General features: G+C 49.6%; 1 protein-coding gene across 2 annotated transcripts in view; it reads left to right on the top strand.

Annotated features, from left to right (window-relative positions):
* Positions 1-647: 647 nt before the first annotated feature.
* Positions 648-23,023, top strand: part of LOC129337029 (beta-klotho-like) — a 76,140-nt gene continuing 53,764 nt past the window's right edge. For both annotated transcript variants that reach the window (XM_054990477.1, XM_054990476.1), the window contains exon 1: positions 648-1,481. In XM_054990477.1, the coding sequence (XP_054846452.1) occupies positions 741-1,481 (741 nt within the window). In that variant the 5' untranslated portion in view covers positions 648-740. The remainder of the gene's footprint in view (positions 1,482-23,023) is intronic.

The following is a 23,023-nucleotide window of genomic DNA, read 5'->3' as shown; positions in this document are numbered from 1 at the left end:
TGAGTGGGGTAGTCCAACAATAGCACAATACCCAACAGCAATAGATGCAGCCGGGGCTGTCAGGAGGACAAAATAGCCATGTATGAGTTTTTGAGTTTCATGGAGGAAAGACAGGATAAAAACGTGCGGGTTGATGGAATAAAGGGTTTAGACTTCCTGGTCCCATGAGACAGGGATGGGTTGTGCTGCAACATTCTAACAGGGTTGCAAGAAACAATTCCTGTTGTCCTTTGTGCTAAAGATTACCATTTATTATTCAGCAATGCCAGCTCATTTGTTATTGGGGCTATAGTGTCGAAAAGGCAATTCTTCTCTATTCCCTTGAAAAGTAACCAAATCAACGACAGGCACCTTCTGATCGACAGCTCAATTTGCAGCCGTTTCGGACATGCAGAGGACCAACAAACTGATGGAGAAGCATTCAAAATTATAACCTCTTTTTGTGTAACAGGAAAATATGCCTCATAGGTGTCCCAGTGACGATAAGAAAGCCTCCTCCCAGGGATTATGTCGCTTATTGTGACCCATCCTAAGTCCTGTAGTCCAAGCTAATAATTGACAGGGGTTTTACAATCACAAGGTGTTTTTTTTTTTTAACTGAAGCTTTGATAAGACGGTTCAGCAGTTAGCAGCAAATGAAGACAGGCGGTGCGGCAGAGAGCCCGGGGAGGGGAATGGATTTTTATCCTGTCTCAGTAAGAGAAATTTGACTTTTAACATATGCTCCAGTGGGACACGCAATGCTTGTGTGGTACCGGAAAGGATCTCTAGCCTTAGGGGCACTGGTTTTTGTGTGGATAGTTACTGGATTTGACATGAATGGAAGATCCGTGTGGATAAAAGACCCTAATTTAAGTCCTGTGAATGAAACTCAGATGTTTCTGTATGACACCTTCCCCCCAGAGTTCCTCTGGGGCGTAGGGACTAGTGCTTTCCAAGTGGAGGGCAGCCAGTGGAAGGATGGAAAGGGACCCTCAATATGGGAGTACTTCATCCAGTCACCTCTCCGAGCTGGTTCCATGACAGATGATGACTCCAGCGACAGCTACACTTTCCTGGAAAAAGATTTGTCAGCTCTGGATTTTTTGGGAGTTTCTTCTTACCAGTTTTCAATTTCATGGCCAAGGCTCTTTCCCACAGGGGTGGTAACAGCTGTCAATGAGAAAGGGCTCCATTACTACAACAGACTCCTCAATTCTCTCCTTCACAGACGGATTGAGCCTGTAGTCACCCTTTACCACTGGGATTTACCTTTGACGCTGCAAGAGGAATATGGAGGCTGGAAAAATGAATCCCTCGTTGATATATTCAGTGACTTTGCTATGTTTTGCTTCAAAGCCTTCGGGGATCGAGTTAAATACTGGATTACAGTCCACAATCCTTACCTAGTTGCTTGGCAAGGGTATGGCACAGGTATCCATGCTCCAGGGGAGAGGCAGGAAGGAGCAGCTGTCTACACTGTAGGACATAACCTGATCAAGGTATAGTACAGCCAGACTTCATCATATCAGCAAAAGTACTAAATAACAAAGAAAAGCAGAAGTGTACACGAGGTGCTTAAATACATAATCTTAATTGTCATAGCCTATAACTTTTTTAAAAAACGTCTTCTTGTGTCCTCTCTTGTCTGTTAGTATAATAATTGTACCACTAACTGGAAAATTAAACTGCAGTCTTAGGACATGCTTCAGCCAAAGTGCACGGGCTGTTTAAGTCCTGCTTCTTTCAAAGGGTGAGCTAAGCATGTGCTTCAAACTGCAGTCTTTACAAGGGATAAGTAACATTAAATTCAGTGGGTTGGACCCTGCCAGCTTTTTCATTCAATCTTGGCCATTTCCCCCTTTTACTACAGCCCCCGTCCCCAGTGGCTTTCCCCCGTGCAGCTCCCATATTGCCCAGTAGAGCCTTTTTGGTCATCCGAAGGAACCTCATCCTCCTCCCTTTTCCATCGCTGGAATATCTGGTTGGATCCAACCCATTGGGCCTTACTTCTGAGTAAGCATTGCACTGTTCGTTTCCATTAGAATCAATAGAACTTAACATCGAACTTTGATTTAATGGTGCTGTTATTTATTTAGGAAGATCTTCATACTTCACTTTTCTCCTCAATGGGGGCTTTAAAAAGCTTGCAACACCCTTCTCTGCTCCTCCGTTTTCATCTTTGTAAACATTAATTATTGTAGTATGTTCCCTAAAAAGGTTGCACTCCCTTCCAAATTTTGTTTGTCTAGTCCGACAATAATACCCTCATACACTGAAATTATTTGATAAGCATAAACAAATATGTATTGAACTGTCTGAAATCTGACAAGTTGTAGCTAGATGAAGCCGCCATAAATACAGAATAATTAAACTACATGTCCAGCACAGTAAAGTCCTCTTGCAAATAAGCGGCCACTGTTCTGAACCAACAAGGTTACCAGGTTCTTATAAATTGTTTGAAGAGAAACATCCTTTATGTCAATATTGAAGAATTTCAGAATGACATCAATCGAATCCTGTTTTCACTTGTATAATTTTTAACGGTAGGTTAAAGTACCTGGCTCTTCCTTGCTATGTTGGATTACACACACCAAAGAAGCAATCTTTCCGTTATTTGCTGAATGCTCAGCGAAATTAGAGGCAGACCAGATCCTAAATCTGTAAGCAAGAAGTACGAGGCATGTGCCCGATGAAGGGAGCTGTGACTCTCTGAAGCTCACGCCCTGGAAATCTCGTTGGTCTCTAAGGTGCCGCTGGACCCGAATCCGGCTCTTCTGCCTGCTTTTGCATTTTCTGCTGTTAGAAATGAAATTCAGCAATATTACAACAGCAACTGCTCCAGACGAGAAATAACACAGTTCAGGAAGTTTCACAAAAATACCCACTACAGTTTTTTTTAATGGTAACTTTACAGTTATAGAATGAGAACTTTCCTTTATCTCCTTTCTTCTACTGTACAACTACAATTCACCAACAATTTCAGTTCCCATGAGACCTTCTTTTGAATGGTAACAGGAGGGGAAATGGTATCTTTAAAGGGCCCTGTAGCAGAGGCACTGTTATCTCACCTAGCGACCAGGCTGAAAGGAAAGAATTAAGACATGTTGGGGCCTGGCAAGTTCTTCGGTTGTCCGTATGTGGTTAACTTATCTGTATCCTTGCTTGCTTCTCCATGCCACAGTCCACAGCAAAATATAAGAGGCCTGTCCATGGTGGGTGCCACCATCACTAGTCACATGACTGGCTTTGGGGCTCCCCCTCCACTCCTGCACAGGCCTCTAGACTGCATTGCAAAAGTACAGAGATGCCACTCTAGAAATTGCTTCTAGGGCAGCAGAAGGGAGTCAACGTGAGAGCTAGAAATGTGCAGGAGTTAGAAAGCTGGCGTGGTGTAGTAGGGACTTGAGACAGCCAGGTTCAAAGCCCCACTCGGCCATGGCAGTTCACCATGTGATCCTGGGCCCATCACAATCTCTCAACCCAACTTATCTCACAAGAGTGATGCAAAAAGTCGCTTTAGGTCCCAGTCAGAGAGAAAAACAAATCAGAAATTTAAAAATAAGCAAATAAGTGTGCGGTACTTAAAAGAGCACCCAACAACTACAAACGCTGAGCTTTGTGTCTTGCATGTAAGCCCACAGAAAAAAAGACAAATGGAATTTTGTGGCCCAAAATGTCACCATCCTCCAGAAAAAAAAAATTGCTAGCCTATGCATGCAGGTGTTAGCAAATTGTTTGCACATTGATGCTTAGAGAAAAACAAGACCTAATTCTCATCCAATATGCAAAAGCATTAAGTCACTGAGCAAATAACAAGCTTGCATTGGATGTATTCCTGGGCAGAGGGGAAAAGAGGGGAATAGTAGCCAGCTTGGTGTAGTGGTTAAGAGCGCAGGACTCTAATCTGGAGAGCCGGGTTTGATTCCCCACTCCTCCACTTGAAGCCAGCTGGGTGAACTTGGGTCAGTCACAGCTCTCTCGGAGCGCTCTCAGCCCCACCCACCTCACAGGGTGTTTTGTTGTGGGAATAATAATCAGGAATATTGTCCCAGACAAAACCATAGCACACCTCGCCTCTGAACTTTGCCACTTCATACTCGCTCACAATTACTTCAGATTTGGTGACAGCCTATATCTACAGGTTAATAGCACAGCCATGGGCACACGCATGGCACCACAGTATGCTAACATATTCATGGCAGACTTGGAGTAATGCTTCCTCAGCTCCCATCCACTGAAACCACTCCTGTACTTAAGATTCTTGGATGACATCATCATTTGGACCCATGGGAAGGAAGCCCTTGAGAGATTTCATCAGGACTTAAACATGTATTGTCGAAGGCTTTCACACCCAGAGAATGATGGTTGTTGTGGGTTTTCCGGGCTGTATAGCCGTGGTCTTGGCATTGTAGTTCCTGACGTTTCGTCAGCAGCTGTGACTGGCATCTTCAGAGGTGTAGCACCAAAAGACAGAGATCTCTCAGTGTCACAACTGCTGGTGAAACATCAGGAACTACAATGCCAAGACCACAGCTATACAGCCCAGAAAATCCACAACCACCACAGGACTTAAACAACTTTCACCCTACTATCAACCTGAGCCTGGACCACTCTACACAACAGGTACACTTCCTGGACACCACTGTACAACTACATAATGGACAGATAAATACCACCTTATACCAGAAACCCACCTACTCATATCTACATGCCTCCAGCTACCACCCTAAACATACCACTTGGTCTATTGTCTACAGCCAAGCCTTACGTTACAACCGTATCTGCTCCAATGCTCTCGACCGAGACTCACACTTAAGAGGTTTACAACAAGCATTTTTGGGACTACAGTACCCACCAAATGAAGTGAAGAAACAAATCAACAGGGCCAGACTAGTACCCAGAAACAGCCTGCTCCAGGACAAACCTAAAGGAACTAACAACAGAACACCACTGGTTGTCACCTATAGCTCCCAGCTCAAACCCATCCAACGTATCATCAGTGAGCTACAACCCATCCTGGAAAATGATACCTCTCTCTCAGAAGCCCTGGGTGGAAGACCTTTCCTTGCCTACAGACAGCCCCCCAACCTTAAACGACTTCTCACTCACAACCATGAATCGGCCAGCAGAGTCACCAGCACAGGTACCAGGCCCTGCAACAGACCCAGATGCCAGCTCTGCCCCTATATCTACCCAGGGAATACAATTACAGGACCCAATGGCATCAACTACACTGTCTCTGGCTCTTACAGCTGCTCATCCTCCAATCTGATATATGCCCTCATGTCCATCTGCTCTGTACATAGAAAAACCCAGCCAACCTCTGCGCAAAAGAATAAATGGACACAAATCTGACATAAAAAATGGCAACATCCAGAAACCAGTGGGAGAACACTTCAAAAACAGAATCCAACGGGAAGCTGCTGAATTGGAATTCATACGTAAATTTGATTAAGTCAGGCTTGGATTGAATAGAGACTATGAATGGTTATCTCATTACCAGAAGTAACTGATTTCATTATCAGAAGCCAGCTGACCATTATCAGAAGCCACTGATTGCATCTACTCCCCTCTCCACCTATATATATCTGACCAGTTTCTTCTTACCCTCCATGCATCTGATGAAGAGAACTGTGATTCTCGAAAGCTTATGCCACAGTAAAGTTGGTTAGTCTTAAAGGTGCTACTGGACTCTTTTCTATTTTGGGAATAATAATGACATACTTTGTAAACCTGTCAGGTTTGGGCAGTTAGATCTCCATAGTACTCTACTGCACACACTCCAGTGTATGAGTTAAAGTTACTTTATTAGAGGTCCATCAGCATCAGCATACACAGACAAAGGTATTGGCAGAAGTGACATGTAGAAGTTTGGAGAGGTTAGTTATAGGGCAAGTTCCTGCCTGTAGGATATGGGCGGTTAGGATTCTGGTGCGAAAGAGCCAGGAAGGGGTTTTGAGGAGAGAAGCAAATAATGAAGTCATTTTCAGTTCCCAGGCACAAGCTGGCCCTCAAAGACACATTCTCAAGCGGCCGCGAAAACAAAAGTAGACACCACAGCAGGCACCTGTAAGATAAACAACTCCCAGCCAAACAGGCCACTGATATGCAAGTTCTGTACTCTCAGAGGATCAGTACAGAGTACAGAATACAGAAAAATACTCATGGCAGATATGTAGACAGACATATATGACAAAATCCCTTTGAGTGGGCATTAAGTCATCCTGAAGGGCAATCTATACATAAATCTATTATTAGAATTAGAATTAGAATTAGAATGATCCAAAACACAATCAACAATAAGCAGAGGTCACATCTTATTATTGATTGGCCTTGCTAAGCTGATACAAGTTTCCACTGGAGACCTAAATATCAACCAGATATCGGCGTAATATGTACGCTGTTCCAAGTAGCACCGTCTTTTGCAGTTCTGTAGGTGTTATGTCAGAAAGCTGCAGTTTTTCCATATGAATTGCAAAGTTTTTCAAGATGGTTCCAAGTGCCCCAATGATGATGGGGACTACTGTTGCATTCTTCTTCCATAGTTGGGTGGTTTCTGTTGCCAGATCTCTATATATTTAATCCTTTTGTATTGTCGAAGGCTTTCACGGCCGGAGAACGATGGTTGTTGTGGGTTTTCCGGGCTGTATTGCCGTGGTCTTGGCATTGTAGTTCCTGACGTTTCGCCAGCAGCTGTGGCTGGCATCTTCAGAGGTGTAGCACCAAAAGTCTTTTGGTGCTACACCTCTGAAGATGCCAGCCACAGCTGCTGGCGAAACGTCAGGAACTACAATGCCAAGACCACGGCAATACAGCCCGGAAAACCCACAACAACCATTTAATCCTTTTCTCTCTCTCTTTTTCTTCCACGCTGGCATCCCCAGGAATTGCAATGTCAGTTATCCAGACTTTTCAATTTTCCACAACTGTTATGTCTGGTGTATTATGTTCAAGGTGCCGATCAGTTTGAATTCTGAAATCCCACAAGATCTTGACTTGTTCATTTTCTAGCACCTTTTCCACCTGATGTTCCCATGAATTCTTTGATACTGGCAAGTTATACTATTTACACAATGACCAATGAATCAGCTTTGTAACCCTGTCATATCTAGCTTTGTAGTCCATCTGTGTAATTTTGCTGCATTTTGTGCAATTTTGCTGCATAAGGTGGGGCACAGTTTCATCTTTTTCCTGGCAAAGTCAACATTTTGGATTTTCATTGATTTTCTGAATTTCGGCTTTCATAACATTTGTTTGCAATGCTTGTTCTTGTGCTATGAAGATCAGACCTTAAGTTTCTTTCTTGTCTGTACCCACATTAGGCTGTTATCACTTTTTTCCTTCAATATTTTTTAGATGTTGCCCCTGTAAGGGTTTGTTCTTCCAGCCATTTAATCTATTCTCAAACTGTTTCTTCTTGTATTCAGCCTTTGTTTCGTTTGTTTTTAATATGTCCTCTGTTTTCACAGCCTGAAGTAATTTTTCTGTACTTCTACTGATGTAATTATTCAGGCCTCTCTTTTCTTTGTTGTTGTTGTTGTTGTTGTTGTTGTTGTTGTTGTTGTTGTTGTTGTTGTTGTTGTTGTTGTTGTTGTTGTTGTTGTTGTTGTTGTTGTTGTTGTTTTTAAATAAGGCCTAGCTCAGATGTGTGTGACTTCAGCAATGATGAGTAGCTTGCACGTGGCAATGAGCTCAAGCACAGACAACTTAAAAAGCACCGCACGCCCCTTAACTCACAATACATTGCAGCGGAGCTGTTCCCATGCCCACCTCCAAGTCACCAAGTGTCACAGGCTGCTTCCATTGGGCAGCAATTCTCCATGGACCTCTCCTTGTTACTGCCAATTCAGATGCATCTGCAGGGGCAGCAGAGCAGCCACACAAGGGCTAGTCCAGTAGCACCTTTAAGACTAACCAATTTTATTGTAGCATAAGCTTTCGAGAATCACAGTTCGTTAGATGCATGGAGGGCCAAAAAAAACTGGTCAGATATAGAGGAGGAGAGGGGAGGGCGGGTTAGATGCAAACAGCTCCTTCTGATATGGAGATCAGTTTGCTTCTGTAAAGGTTCAGAGGAATTAGAAGTGTTAGTCTGTAGTAGCATTTTTCATCTGATGTTCCCAATGCTCCAAGAGCATTGGAGCAGATACGGTTGTAACGTAAGGCTTGGCTGTAGACAATAGACCAAGTGGTATGTTTAGGGTGGTAGCTGGAGGCATGTAGATATGAGTATCGGTCTGTTGGTTTCTGGTATAAGGTGGTATTTATCCGTCCATTATGTAGTTGTACAGTGGTGTCCAGGAAGTGTACCTGTTGTGTAGAGTGGTCCAGGCTCAGGTTGATAGTAGGTCTATATCTGACCAGTTTCTTTTGGCCCTCCATGCATCTGACAAAGAGAACTGTGATTCTCGAAAGCTTATGCTACAATAAAATTGGTTAGTCTTAAAGGTGCTACTGGACTCATTTTGATTTTGCCACTACAGACTAACATGGCTAACTCCTCTGGATCTATGAACAAGGGCTAGTCTGTTGGTTGGACTCAGCCCACTGCAGCTGCCATTCCCCTTGGTGCCACCAGAGGGCTTTTGGGGACTTTAAAAAAAACAAACACGCTGATATTGACCAACTGCTATAGACTAAGAGCCAAGCTACAAGTGACGCCTTACACAGGTTGGACACTTGTCAACTTACCTCAAGTTTTGATGGGAAATGTAGGCGTCCTGGTTTTACAGCTTGGCTCTCCATTACAGCTGCAAGACCAGGATGCCTACATTTCCCATCAAAACTTGAGGGAAGCCGACTAGTGTCCAACCTGTGTCAGGCGTCACTTGTAGCTTGGCTCTAACACTATCGTGAGATTCAGGTCCAGTAGCACTTTAAAAGACCAATTAGATTTCCAGAGAATGAGCTTTTGAGAGTGTAAGCTCTCCTTGTCAGACCCTGGAAATCTAGTTGGTCTTTAAGGTGCTGCTGGACCCAAATCCTGCTCATCTACTACAGACCAACACGGCTACCCACCTGAAACTTACACCATAGTGATGTGTCAGTTTTTAAAAAGCCCTCCCATGGAGCAGAGACAGGGGTAATAGCACTAGGGGCTGGAGCAAGGAAAATACTATAGTGTGACTTGCAAAAATGTGCACTGTTTTCAGCACAGAGTGTGTAAACACACTTGAATTACAACCTGTCTCATCATAATATCAAGCCAACTAGATTTGAGAAAGATCAGAACAAAGCAAGGGAAACCTAGGGCATGGCATTGTGTGACTGTGAGGGAAACTGCACAAGACACCAGACACCTGTTCTTCACGTGTCGGGTCCCGTAAGGTTCCTTGGGTAGTGTAGTCTTACAAAGAACAGCTGCTCGATGCAATTCCTCGCTGGGGAATCTCTCTCTCTCTCTCTCTCTCTCTCTCTCTCTCTCTCTCTCTCTCTCTCTCTTGCAAAAAGCCTCAGCTTGGGTTTTCCTCTGGGGGTTTGGGGGTGGGGGGCATAACAGGAGCCAGGAAATCAAGGGCAGCTTTTTTCGCAAGAGAGAATCCATGATGAAATTCTCCACTGAGGAGAAGAGCGGTGGTGAGGATCCTCTCTTTCTCGCTTGCAAAAAACGCTGCCCTGGATTTTCTGCCTCCTGTTACACCCCCCTCCCGTCCCCCAAGCTCCCAGAGGAAAACCCGAGCCGAGGTTTTTTGCAAGAGAGAGAGAGAGAATCCCTCTCATCGCTCTTCCCCCGGTGGAGAGTTGCATCAAAAGCTGCTCTTTGCAAAACTACACTACCCACGGAACCTTGCGGGACCCAACACATGAAGAACAACTTCCTTATGTCTCATGTAGTTTGGCTGTAAAACCTCTTTTTACATGGATTCAATGGGGCTAAATTAGGAACCAAACTTGCAGGATAAATGTAAATTAAGAAATTTCTTTAAAATAAAACCTTTTAATAGTCAGACCAATACAACTAGATTTTTACAACCAAACACATAGGTACAACAAAGAAGAGAAACTTGCAGCCAACCAGGGACTTTTTTGAGCTGGAACGCCCCGGAATGGCATTCCGGCACCTCTTCTAAAACTACCCACGTGTAGGGTTCCCATTCACCTGCCCAGGGTGGCGGATCCCCTGATCCCACCCTTTAACCCCTCACCCACTTACTTGACTGGTGGGGGGGTTGCACTTCCTGGGGTGTCCCCTCCCCTGGCAGCGTGGTGCTTCCAGGTTGGGGGCACGCTCCTGAGCCGTGAGAGCGAGCTGCGGCAGTGGCAAGAGTGGACCATGGTGGCAGCGGGAGCGGGCTGTGGCAGTGGTGACGAAAGCAGGCCGCTCTCACCGCCGCCACGGCCCCTTTGTGCCAGATGAGAGTGGGCCACAGCCACAGCAAGAGCAGCTTGTGCTGGCAAGAACAAGGGCACAGTTTGACTCAGGGGAACCCTTTAACACCCACGTGATGATGTCACTCCTGGAAGTGACATCATTACGCAAGCTGGGAGCGCATATGAGCACTGCACGCACGAAGAAGGAAGCCGAGATAAGTGCCAGCACCCAATCCTCTGCCGGGCGAGTCCAGGGACCAGGGCATTTCCCTTCGAGGGCCTCCAGGTCCCTGGCAACCCTACCCATGGGACAGGTGGGTATTTTAAGGGGTACTTTTCAAATGGCCTGTTTCAGCCATTTTGGGCCCAGATCAGGCCTGAAACAGCCAGGATCAGGCTGCTACTAGGCAGGGGAGGGTTACCCCACCCAGCAGAGGCCGGTTCCAGGCTGACTCGGGCCTGATCCGGACCATTTTGGGCCCATTTTAGCCATTTTAGGACCCGAAATGGCCAGGATCAGGCCTGAAACAGCCAGGATCAGGCTAATTCCAGGCAGGGGAGGGTTACCCCACCCGGCAGTGGCCCATTCCAGACCAACCTGGACCTGATCTGGGCCATTTTGCCCCATAATGGCCTGGATTGGGCCTGAAACAGCCAGGATTGGGCCTCTGCCGGGCAGGGGAACACCCCTCCCACTGAGCAGTGGCCCAATCTTGGCATTTTTGGGCCCAGTGCTGACCATTTGAGGCCCTTTTTGGCATTTGAGCCCAATTTGAGCCTAAGTTGGCCTGGATCAGGCCCATAACTGCCTGGTTTTGGCATCTGCCAGGCAGGGGAACACTCCCCCACCCGGCAACGGCCCAATCCTGGCTGTTTCAGGCCCAATCCTAGCCATTTTGGGCTCCTTTCAGCTAATTTGGGCACAAAATGGCCAGGATTGGGCCTCTGCTGGGTGGAGGAACACTCCCCCGCCCAGCAGCGGCCCAATCCTGGCCATTTTGGTTCCCATCCTGGCTGTTATGGGCCCCTTCTGGCCATTTTGGGCCCAATTTAGGTCTGAAACAGCCAGGATCAGGCTGCTTCTTGGTGGGCGAGTGTTCTCTCATGCGGCAGCAGCCCATTCCAGGCCAATTTTGGCCAGATCTGGGCCGTTTCTGGCCCTTTCGGCCCAGTTTGGGCCATAACTTGGCAGTTATGGGCCTGATTCAGGCCATTTGGGGCCCTTCTGGCCATTTTGGCCCAATTCAGGCCAGAAACGGCCAGGATTAGGCCTCTGCCAAGCAGAGGCACCAAATGCCAGAGTTCCTTGCTCCAGTCCTCTTGATTACGGAAACAAACTAAAACCCACGCTCTGTCTTCAGTTTATGAATTACAGCCCTGCAATAATAAAATTATTCCAGCAATAATACCAAGCTAAATTTATCCCTTCCTCTTTTTTTTTTACTCATTTGTTTTCACATACAGTGTTTCCCAGTTACCCTATTCAAGGTGATAAGAGCTCATAAAATATTGTTAAGTCCCCCTGCAAGCAGCCGTCTCCTTGGCCGTTCAGCTCCGGACACTGACTCCACCACCCTAGGCTGAAGCACCTAGCTCATGGGTGTCACATAACATTGTGTGGATGCAAAAACAACAACGACGACGACACCTAAACCCGTTTGGATGCTAGTCCCGAGCAAAACCTCCATGTTGAAGCATTTCTGAATCAGCTGAAAGAGAGATGGAGAAGGCGGCGGGGGGAGAGGGGGGGAAGAGGCGGAAGTAAGAAAAGAAAGGGGCTGATCCGCAAACACCGGGAGGAGGCCGCGGCAGCGAATGCGCACCAGACCCAGCTCTTTGATGCCTTCTCTCAAACCACGGGCCAGTGTTAAATATCCCACTTACTGAATAAAAAGAAATGGGAATTCCATGCAGTCATCTTCTAACTATAGAAATGCAATAATTAAGTGCAATTACAAATGCTGAATTCATCCAGTATTTCAGTAACCCAGAGAGTGGGAAGTTGAGCACAGCTTTGCAGGTTCAGTTTCCTTCAGAAGGTGGATATATGTCACTTTTTTAAAATGTGGCTATTTACAGTTTTATGAGTTGAAAAAGAATGGCAGAATTGCAAAAGTAAGTACAAGTGTTAGTCTTGAAAATCAATACAGGTTTGATGTTTGTGTTGGATTACTTAATTTCATTTATACCCTTTCTTTCTTCCCAACGGTCATAGATGCAGGGGAGTGAGCCGTGTTAGTCTGTGGTAGCAAAATCAAAAAGAGCCCAGTAGCACCTTTAAGACTAACCAATTTTATTGTAGCATAAGCTTTCGAGAATCACAGTTCTCTTCGTCAGATGCCTGATACAGAGACTGGTCAAATATAGAAGAGGAGGGAGAGAAGGGGAGGAGAGAGAAGAGGCAATTGGGGGGGGAAGGGGGAGGGTGCCATCAAAACATGCCAGAATCGATGCGATCAGAATCGCATCGTAATCAAGGAAGCCGACAAAGTGACATCATGGACAAACAGAACTACCTACAAGAAGCAGAAAGACAACTCTCCAACACAACATTCTATAAAATACTACCTGCTGATCCTACGGAGCAATACAAAAGAGAACTCAATAAAATATTGAAGACTCTCCCCGTGGACATACAAGAACGCATCCATACGGACACACCCCAGGAACCACGACCAGGAAGATTCTACCTACTACCCCAAATCCACAAACCAGGTAACCCGGGATGCCCCATTGTTTCAGGAATAGGCACTATCACAGTAGGAGTCTCAGGATACATGGACTCTATCCTCAGGCCCTATGCCACCAGCACACCCAGCTATTTACGGGACACCACTGACTTCCTCAGGAAAATACAGTCCATCGACAACCTACCAGATGACACCATCCTAGCAGCCATGGATGTGGAGGCCTTGTACACCAATATCCCACATGCAGATGGACTACTAGCCATAGGGAATACTATCCCGGACAAAACCACAGCACACCTCGCCACTGAACTTTGTCACTTTGTACTCACTCACAATTACTTCAAATTTGGTGACAGCTTATATCTACAGGTTAATGGCACAGCCATGGGCACACGCATGGCACCACAATATGCTAACATATTCATGGCGGACTTGGAGCAACACTTCCTCAGCTCCCATCCACTGGAACCACTACTATACTTAAGATTCTTGGATGACATCTTCATCATTTGGACCCATGGGAAGGAAGCCCTTGAGAGATTTCATCAGGACTTTTAACAACTTTCACACCACCATCAACCTGAGCCTGGACCACTCTACACAACAGGTACACCTCCTGGACACCACTGTACAACTACATAATGGACGAATAAATACCACCTTATACCGGAAACCAACAGACCGATACTCATATCTACATGCCTCCAGCTACCACCCTAAACATACCACTTGGTCTATTGTCTACAGCCAAGCCTTACATTACAAACGTATCTGCTCCAATGCTCTCGACCGAGACTCCCACTTAAGAGGTTTACAACAAGCATTTTTGAGACTACAGTACCCACCAAATGAAGTGAAGAAACAAATCAACAGGGCCAGACTAGTACCCAGAAACAGCCTGCTCCAGGACAAACCTAAAGGAACTAACAACAGAACACCACTGGTTGTCACCTATAGCTCCCAGCTCAAACCCATCCAACGTATCATCAGTGAGCTACAACCCATCCTGGAAAATGATACCTCTCTCTCAGAAGCCCTGGGTGGAAGACCTTTCCTTGCCTACAGACAGCCCCCCAACCTTAAACAACTTCTCACTCACAACCATGAATCGGCCAGCAGAGTCACCAGCACAGGTACCAGGCCCTGCAACAGACCCAGATGCCAGCTCTGCCCCTATATCTACCCAGGGAATACAATTACAGGACCCAATGGCATCAACTACACTGTCTCTGGCTCTTACAGCTGCTCATCCTCCAATCTGATATATGCCCTCATGTGCCAACAATGTCCTTCTGCTCTGTACATTGGACAAACCAGCCAACCTCTACGCAAAAGAATAAATGGACACAAATCTGACATTAGAAATGGCAACGTCCAGAAACCAGTGGGAGAACACTTCAATCTACCAGGACATTCCATCAAAGACTTAAAGGTCGCTGTAGTTCAACAGAAACCTTTCAAAAACAAAATCCAACGGGAGGCTGCTGAACTGGAATTCATATGCAAATTTGACTCTGTCAAGCTGGGACTGAATAGAGACTATGAATGGTTATCACATTATCACAGGTAACAGATTTCCTTTACAGGGGTGGGGTCTGGGGGAGCTCAGTGGCACTTGGCGTGGGCTTTTGGGAACCACAGATCTCTTTGTCAGATGCATCTGGCAGGAAGAGCTGTGGTTATCGAAGGCTCATACTGCATTGGAATTGGTCTAGCTGTTTGGCTGCTACAAACTAACAGGGCAAACTCCTTTGAAGCCAACTGATACACACACTAAAAGGAGATGTTTACAGAATGTTTTGATTGCACCCTCCCCCTTCCCCCCCCCAATTGCCTCTTCTCTCTCCTCCTCTTCTGTGTTTGACCAGTCTCTGTATCAGGCATCTGACGAAGAGAACTTGATTCTCGAAAGCTTATGCTACAATAAAATTGGTTAGTCTTAAAGGTGCTACTGGACTCTTTTTTATTTTTCTTCCCAATGGAGACCCAAATTGGCGTACATTTTTCTCCTCCATTTTATTCTCACAACAACTCTGTGAGGTAGGCTTGGCTGAGAGCACACGGCAGGTCAAAGGTCAGCCAGCAAGTTGCTGTGATGGAATGAGAATTTGAACATGGGTCTCCGAGATCCTAGAACAATACTTTAAGCCACTGCACCAGTGGTTTACCATCATTAGATGGAAAACCAGTGGTTTACCATCATTAGATGGAAAATTAAAAAACAATGCATCTTTTATTTTTCCTATAAACTTATGGTTTGACTAGCAACAAAGCCCGTTGTGGGGAAAAAATATAACGGGCTGTAGAAAGGGGAGGGTGGGCAGGCGGGCAGGCATTCATTACTCCTCGGTCACTGATTCCAGCTGGTGAAGGAGGGGGTGGGCATTGTCATCTACTCCATGCCTGATCTGCCTGATCTCGGCCATGTGAAGGGGTGGTGGGCTTTGCTACCTGCTCCATGCCTGTTCCATGCCGGGTAAAGGGGGGGGGCATTGCCTCCTGTTCTGCGCCTGAATACGGCTGAGTGAAGCGGGGCAGGCATTGCCACCTGCTCCAAGCCTGATCCCAACTGGGTGAAGAGGGGTGGGCATTGCCACCTGCTCCCCACTGGGTGAAGGGAGGAACAGGCATTGCCTCCTGATCCTGACAGGTAAAAGTGGGTGGCGGGCTTTACTACCTGCTCTGCTCCTGATCCCAGCTGTGTAAAGAGGCTGTGGGCATTGCCACCTGCTTTGCTCCTGATTCCAGAAGGTTGAAGGGAGGGCAAGTATTGCTGCATGCTTGGTTCCTGATTCCAGCAGGGTGAAGACAGGGTGCGCATTGCTGCCTGCTCAGTGGCTTATTACAGTAGGTTGAAGAGAGCAGGCATTGCTTTCTGCTCTGCGACTGATCCCAGCCAGGTGGAGAGAGGTGGGCATTGGATTACAGGTGGCTGAAGGGAGAGGCAAGCATTGCCACGTGCTCAGCTCCTGATTCCAGCTGGCTGAAGTGGGGATGGGAATTCCCAGATACTCTGCTCCTAATACCAGATTGGTTAAGCCAGGGGTGGACATTGCCACCTGCTCCACTCCAAAGACCAGCGGCGGTTAAGGTGGGGAGAGGGCAATGCCACCTGATGTGATCCTAATACCATCTGGCTTAAGGCAGTGGGTGGACAGTGCCACCAGCTCTGTTCCAGATTCCAGGTGGCTGAAGGTGGGCAGGCATTGTCACTTACTCCACTCCTAATACCAGGTGGATTTAGCGAGAGGATGGGCATTGCCACCTTCTCCACTCCTATTGTCCAAGGAACGGACCTGGTGACCCTTGGCCTGCCCGGCCTGTGCCCCCTCCCCCCACGGTGGCCCGGCACAGGAACACTTACCTGCGCCGGCAGCAGCTGGCGGGGGGTCCAGGGAGGCCGCGGTCATGACAGGTGGCTTGCCAACCAGTCCCCCAGAGCGGCTGGAGCTCGCTGCAGCCGCCTCCGCAGCCTCTCGGTGGGCGCCAGGGGCTGGGGGAGGCAGTGGCATGGTTGCGCAGCTGCAGCAGCTGGCAGGACGGGGCGGCTTGTGGTGGAAGGCCAGGGCCCTGGGGGAGGCCAGGCAGGCATGACCGGGGAGGCAGTGGCCCGGCCTGACACAGGCGCAGGCGCCTTGAGGCTGGCCAGGCCTGGCCTGGCCGTGGGCCTGCCAGGAGGGTGGGGCAGACGGGTGGGCCAGGCACTCGAGAGGGGGTGGGCCCAGCCTCAGTGGAGAAAGGCAGGCCTGCCTGCCTGTCAGGAAGGGGACAGGACAGGGGGAGAATAGGGGGCAGGGGCTGAGCCATGAGGGCCAACCACCTGGCCCAGGTGGTGAGCATAGCCATGGGGGCAGGTTCAGGGGAAAGGGGGTGGAACTGACCTTAGAAGGGAGAGTATTTAAGGAGGGCTCCAAGCCTCAGCCAGGGAGGAGAAGGCTGAGTCCATCCCTGCTGTGGAAGGGATGGCCAGCAGAGGGGAAAGCCCGGTGCAAGCGAGCCAAACCAGCTCGAGCACCCAGGCACCTCGTTCTGAGGCCTGAGGAGGAGCCCCTGGGGGATGCGTTGGGCCACATCCTGGCACTGGCCAACCAAGTGGCCTGCCTAGGACCTGCCGCAAACACTGCCATTGGGCTCGGACTGCCACTGCTGCTAGGGGCGCCAAGTGACGCCCCCACATGGTGGAGAATGTGGGCACGGACCCCGCTGTGAGGTGACCCCTCCCCTGCCTGCTGACATCGCCTGGCTGGATGAGGCCTCGTTCTCTCTTGCGCCCCACCATCTTTAGGCCTGCCTCGCTGGACCCAGTCTGGCAACTGCCTCCTCTGACAGATGAGGCCGTGGCCCCAGCAGCCGGCACCGCCGCCCAGGGCGGCACCGCTGCCCTCGCTGTGGATTTGAGCCAACTAGGCCAATGGATGGCCGAGCAACAGGTGCGCCTCCTCCGAGATTTGATGGCCTAACAGCAGGAGACCCAGGCCACGCTTCTCTAGGGCCTGGCCCAGGCCTTAGGAGGCAACCCGGAGGGCCCAGTCCCCGGGGTGGGGCCCAACACCAGCCCCTTTCGAGGGATGCCATTCCAGCTGACAAATTTGAGGGAGAGCGATGAGATCGACACCTACCTGGAGGCCTTCGAGAGAACGGCAGAGGCGGCCTGATGGCCCCAGGACCAGTGGGCATTTATACTGGGATCCTACGTCATAGGGGAGGCCCAAGCAGCCCTGAGGGCCCTGCCCAAGGAAGAAAGCGCTGATTACCATCTCCTGAAGGCGGCCATCCTAGACCGGTACAAGGTGACCCCCAACACCTACCGGCAAAAGTTCCGGGCTATATTGTACCGAAAGATCAATTGACCAAGGGCCTTGATCAATGCCCTGCGAGATGCCACCTACCGTTGGCTGCAGCCTACAATGAAGGAGGGGAAGAGGATAGTGGACCAGGTGGTCCTAGAGCAGTTGCTCAACATTCTCCCCCCCAAGGCCCGCCACTGGGTGGCCTGTAGCCGGCCCGCAAGCCTGAAAGAAGCCATCACCTTGCTGGAAAACTATACGGTGGCCGCCAACCGCCGGGAGCCCACCTGGGAGGCCGGTCCAAGCAGCCATCCAGGGGAACTGCCTCAGCACCCCACCGAGGGACCCCGGCCAGGAAGAGCCTGCCAAGGGCAACGAGGCGGGCCAGATCTCTGGCCCCTGGCCCCCGGGGGCAGGTGACCGCGCCGTCCCGCGAAGGAGTCTGGGGAAGGACACCACAGGTGCTCGGCCACGACCCTGTTCTGAGGACCAGCTGGGAGGCCGAAGATCTGGACCCCTGCTTCAGGTGCGGACAGCAGGGCCACTTCATCTGCAATTGCCCTCTGATGGAGTGTGATGGTGGGTGGGAAGAGGCCCTCCCCATGACGGCCCGGCCAATGCGGCCACAGCCCCTGCTGGTCTTGGTGGAAGTCACCGGGCGGTGCCTGTCGGCTCTCCTAGACAGCGGTAGCTCGGTGTCGATGATTCGCACCCGGCTGTTGCCCCCAGGCCTGCCCATCATTCGCACGGCCACAGTAGCCTGTTTCCACGGGCACTCCAAGTTCTACCTGGTCGTCAAGGTCCCCCTGCAGTGCCAGGGGCAGACCTGGGAGGTGGAACTAGCCTGGGTCAACGCGCTCCCCTACCCGGTCCTCTTGGGAAGGGATGCCCCCTGTTTCCATCGCCACCTCCAGGCTGCCCAGGCTCCGGTGGCGGCACTACCAGTAGAAGTTCAGGACGCGGTCCCATCATCATCTACCACCTCACCCACCAACCTGCCTGACTGGCCGACCATCCCAGAGTTCATGGCCCAACAGAACTCTGACCCCATGCTGGGAGGTCTCTGTGATGCCATGGCAGTGAGTGAGGGGACCATGAGGGATGAGAGGAGGGTCAGGAGAACACCCCAGGTGATCCAGGAAGGGGGCGTGTGGTACCGGGTCACATCCAAGAGGGGGAAGGAGGCCCGACAGCTCCTGGTCCCACAAGACAACCGTGGAAAGGTCCTCACATATGCCCACGACCACAGCTGGGCCAGGCACCAGGGCCCCAACAACGCCCTGGCCTGGATGTTGGCCCGATTCTTCTGGCTGTCGGTGGCCCAGGATGTGAAGGCTCACTGCCGTACCTATGGGACCCGTCAGCGGACCACGGGGCGGCTGCCTCCGCGTGCCCCACTGGCATCTTTACCCATAATCCACACACCGTTTGAGAGGGTGGCCATGGATTTCGTGGGGCTGCTGCCCTGAACCGCTCAAGGCTGCCAGTTCCTGCTTGTCCTCATGGATTACACCTCCCGGTACCCGGAGGCCATACCGCTTTGGACCATGCAGACCCCTGGGGTGACGCAGGCACTCATCAAGTTCTTCACTCAGGTGGGGCTTCCCCAGGAGATAATCACTGACTGTGGGACCCCCTTTACAGCCATGGTGACCCGCCATGGGTCATGGTGTGGCGGGTCTTGGGGACCCACTCCTACAAAGTCCAGTGTGCGGTCAAGTGCAGTCATGACAGGCAGCTTGCCAACCGGCCCCCTGGCGCAGCTGGAGCTTGCTGCAGCCGCCTCCATGGCCTCTCAGCGGGTGCCCGGGGCTGGGGGAGGCAGTGGCACGGCTGCGCGGCTGCAGCAGCTGGCAGGATGGGGTGGCTTGTGGTGGAAGGCCAGGGCCCCAGGGGAGGCCAGGTGGGCATGACCGGGGAGGCAGTGGCCCAGCCTGACGCCGGCACAGGTGCCTCGAGGCCGGCCAGGCCTGGCCTGGCCATGGGCCTACCAGGAAGGCGGGGCAGACGGGCAGGCCAGGCACTTGGGAGGGGGAGGGCCCAGCCTCGGTGGAGAAAGGCAGGCCTGCCTGCCTGTCAGGAAGGGGACAGGACAGGTGGAGAATAGGGGGCAGGGGCTGAGCCAGGAGGGCCAATCCTCAGGGGGCAGCTGGGCCAGGAAGGTGTGGCCACACCTGGCCCAGGTGGTGAGCATAGCCATGGGGGCAGATTCAGGGGAAAGGGGGTGGAATTGACCTTAGAAGGGAGGGTATTTAAGGAAGGCTCCAAGCCTCAGCTGGGAAGGCTGAGTCTGTCCCTGCTGTGGAAGGGACGGCCAGCAGAGGGGAAAGCCAGGTGCAAGTGAGCCAAGCCAGCTCGAGCACCCAGGCAACCTGTTCTGAGGAGGAGCCCCTAGGGGGTGCATTGGGCCGCATCCCAGCACTGGTCAACCAAGCGGCCCACCTAGGAACCTCAGGACGGACCTGCCACAAATGCCGCCGTCGGGCTCAGACCCACCACTGCTGTTAGGGGGCACCATGGGGCCTGACTCCTATTAACAGCTAGTTTAAAGCGGGAGGTGGGCATTGCTACCTGCTCTGCTCCTAATACCAGGTGGGTTAAGGCGGGGGTTGGGCATTGCCACCTGCTCCACTCCTAATACCAGCTGGGTTAAGGCAGGGGTTGGGCATTGCCACCTGCTCCAATCCTAATACCAGCTGGATTAAGGTAGGGGGGCACTGTCACCTGCTCCACTCCTGATCCCAGTCAAGTGAAGGAGGGAATGCATTGCCATCTGATCTACTCCTGATCTCAGCTCAGTGAAGGGGTGGGTGGGCATTGCCAAATGCTCTGTTCCTAATATCAGCTGGGTTAAGGTCCGAGGTGGCATGCCACCTGCACTACTCCTAATAACAGCTGTGTAAAGGTGGGAAGGGAAATTCCACCTGCTCTGCTCCTAATACCAGTTGGATTAAAGCAGGGGGAGGGCGTTGCTCTCCAATATGCTCCTAATACCAGCTTCTCAATTGTTGCAAAAATAAATGAATGTTCATGGAAGAAGCAGGGTCAGCTCACTTTTTGGCCAGCAAAAAGTTGATCATAAGCAGTCATAGAAAGAAGAGGCAGGATTAGAACCACTCATGCTGATTGACTGCCCTACACTCCGATGATTTTACTTAGGACCTTTCCGCGTAGCCACGCCTCTACTGTATTCATGAGGTTAAGCACCACCTGCCTCCACTGTTCACTCCAGGAGCCCTTGTTTTTTATTGCCTTGCCCTGTGATGTCGTCATCAGAGGGGCTGTGATCTTCCTGTTAGATCTCCAGCGAACCGTCTCGCTAGAATACAACAGTTCAGATGTTGGGTGACCTTCTCCGCCTGCTCCTAGCTTGAGCTCCATGTTGAGATTAGTTATGAGCGGCAGGCGGGCCCCATCTGCCCAATTCTGTACCCAATTATGAAAAATGCAAGCATGTGTTGGGCAGCATCAGAAATACGGTTCTGGATGCAAGATAGGCGAGTGGGGTTTGCCAGCTCCCTAGCAAGATCGCAAGATCTTTGAGAGTTGCTTTGACAGACAGCAAAATTGCAAGCAAAGTAATGTCTGTCTCTGCATGCCCATGATAGGGACAGCTGCACTGGTCAAATATTTGCCTGTTAAGCAGCTTGCAATGATGCAGGATCCAAGACAGAATAAGCAGAACAACTTAAAGGAAACACCGATCATTGTAGCTGCTGGTCATGTAGTAGGATCAGCAGCTAGTCGGCGGCACTTTATGATGAGGTCCTTCCTGGCCTCCATACTTTTGGGAGGGCTGTCTGGAAAGAGCTCAAAGACACACAAGGAGAATAATGTAGCAACGAACATCGAAAAGCTCTCTATACGTAAGCTATGGACTTGAGAGAACGGCACCAATACCTCCTCTCTTCCCTTTCTGGGGTCGCCACACTTTATAGGGAACTGAGTATAGTCACAGGCCCCATATATACCCCTCCCTTACAGGGAGCTGCAGTGGAGTGCCACAGTTTTTGTTTAGGTTCTGGATCCATTGGGCTCTGGATCCTGCACAGCAAAATGCCTCATGAGTTCCTTGCCAGCATGTGCAATGGTTAGGCTGTCTGGGAATCCCTCAGAAATTCCATTGTAACTTTGAAGACTGTTAATTTAAATAGAAAAGATTTAAGCATGTTCAGTGAAATTGCACTCATGGTTTTGTTAAGCAACCCTACATCGGTGCTCATGTTCCGTGTTTTTCAAGCAGACAAAACATTTCTTACGTATGTGGAATTTTATATGCCATCTATCAGCAACTGAGTCGCATCTAATCTGCAATGCTCTGGCAAAGGCTTGTGTGTGTGAATTTCTCACAGACTTTCCGAAGGTGTTTAATATTGACAAATCTATCTCCTAGTAAACGAGGCAGCCAAACAGTATCATAAAATCATACAAAAGTAGTTCTGTGATTTCTTTTGGCTAATTCACATGTTCCTTACAAGGCATTTTAAAGGTAATACTTTGCATCCAGGAAAAACAGCAATCTCCAGCCATACCTACGTGGAATGTGTTACCTGTAACTTTTATTGTTTACTTAATAAGAAGCACAGATTTGGCACTGAACAGATCCTAAACAAAAGCTGCTGAGCAAGCACCTAAAAGAGTACTTACAGTAGCTTTAAAAATGCAAGTGCGCTAGCTAAAAAGACAAGTAAGCATAATTGTTGAAGAGCCAGGGGATAGTGTTGTCTTGATCACATTGTTGTCTTGATCACATTTGCTTAAGGCTGGTTTGTAAATGCAAGTCTTGATGACTGAAATATCAAGGGATCATTTGCATGTGTGAATCACAGAGTTCTCACCTCAGCTGGAACTTTCTTGTCACCTCAAACGAACTCATAGGCAACACTTCAGATTTTCAGTTGACAGTCATCAGAAAGCTGCATACCCCTTCTGCCCAAGAGTGGACAGAGCAACAGATGCCGATGCTCAGAGGCTGGGGGTGGGGGGCGGGGGGCAGCAGGCATTATCCTGCATTCTCCCTCCAAGAAACAATTGGCACCTGCTTAAAAGAATCAAGTCCTCCCTCAGCATACGTGGCCTTCCTCAGAATATACTTGCACATCCACTGACGTCAGTGGCAACATGATCATAGTATTCAGTGTCACAATTGTTAGCCCCACAGAGAGAAGCTGACTCAGGATGGTCCCCTGCTGTGACCTCTGTTATTGTTCTGAGAGAAAATGACCAGGAAGCAGGAAATAGAGTTCAGCCTAC

The sequence above is a fragment of the Eublepharis macularius genome, chromosome 10 (assembly GCF_028583425.1).
Source record: "Eublepharis macularius isolate TG4126 chromosome 10, MPM_Emac_v1.0, whole genome shotgun sequence".
In the NCBI taxonomy this organism is placed as follows: Eukaryota; Metazoa; Chordata; class Lepidosauria; order Squamata; family Eublepharidae; genus Eublepharis; species Eublepharis macularius.
Note: the sequence above shows the minus strand (reverse complement) of the source record. Positions and strands in the feature narration are given on the sequence as shown.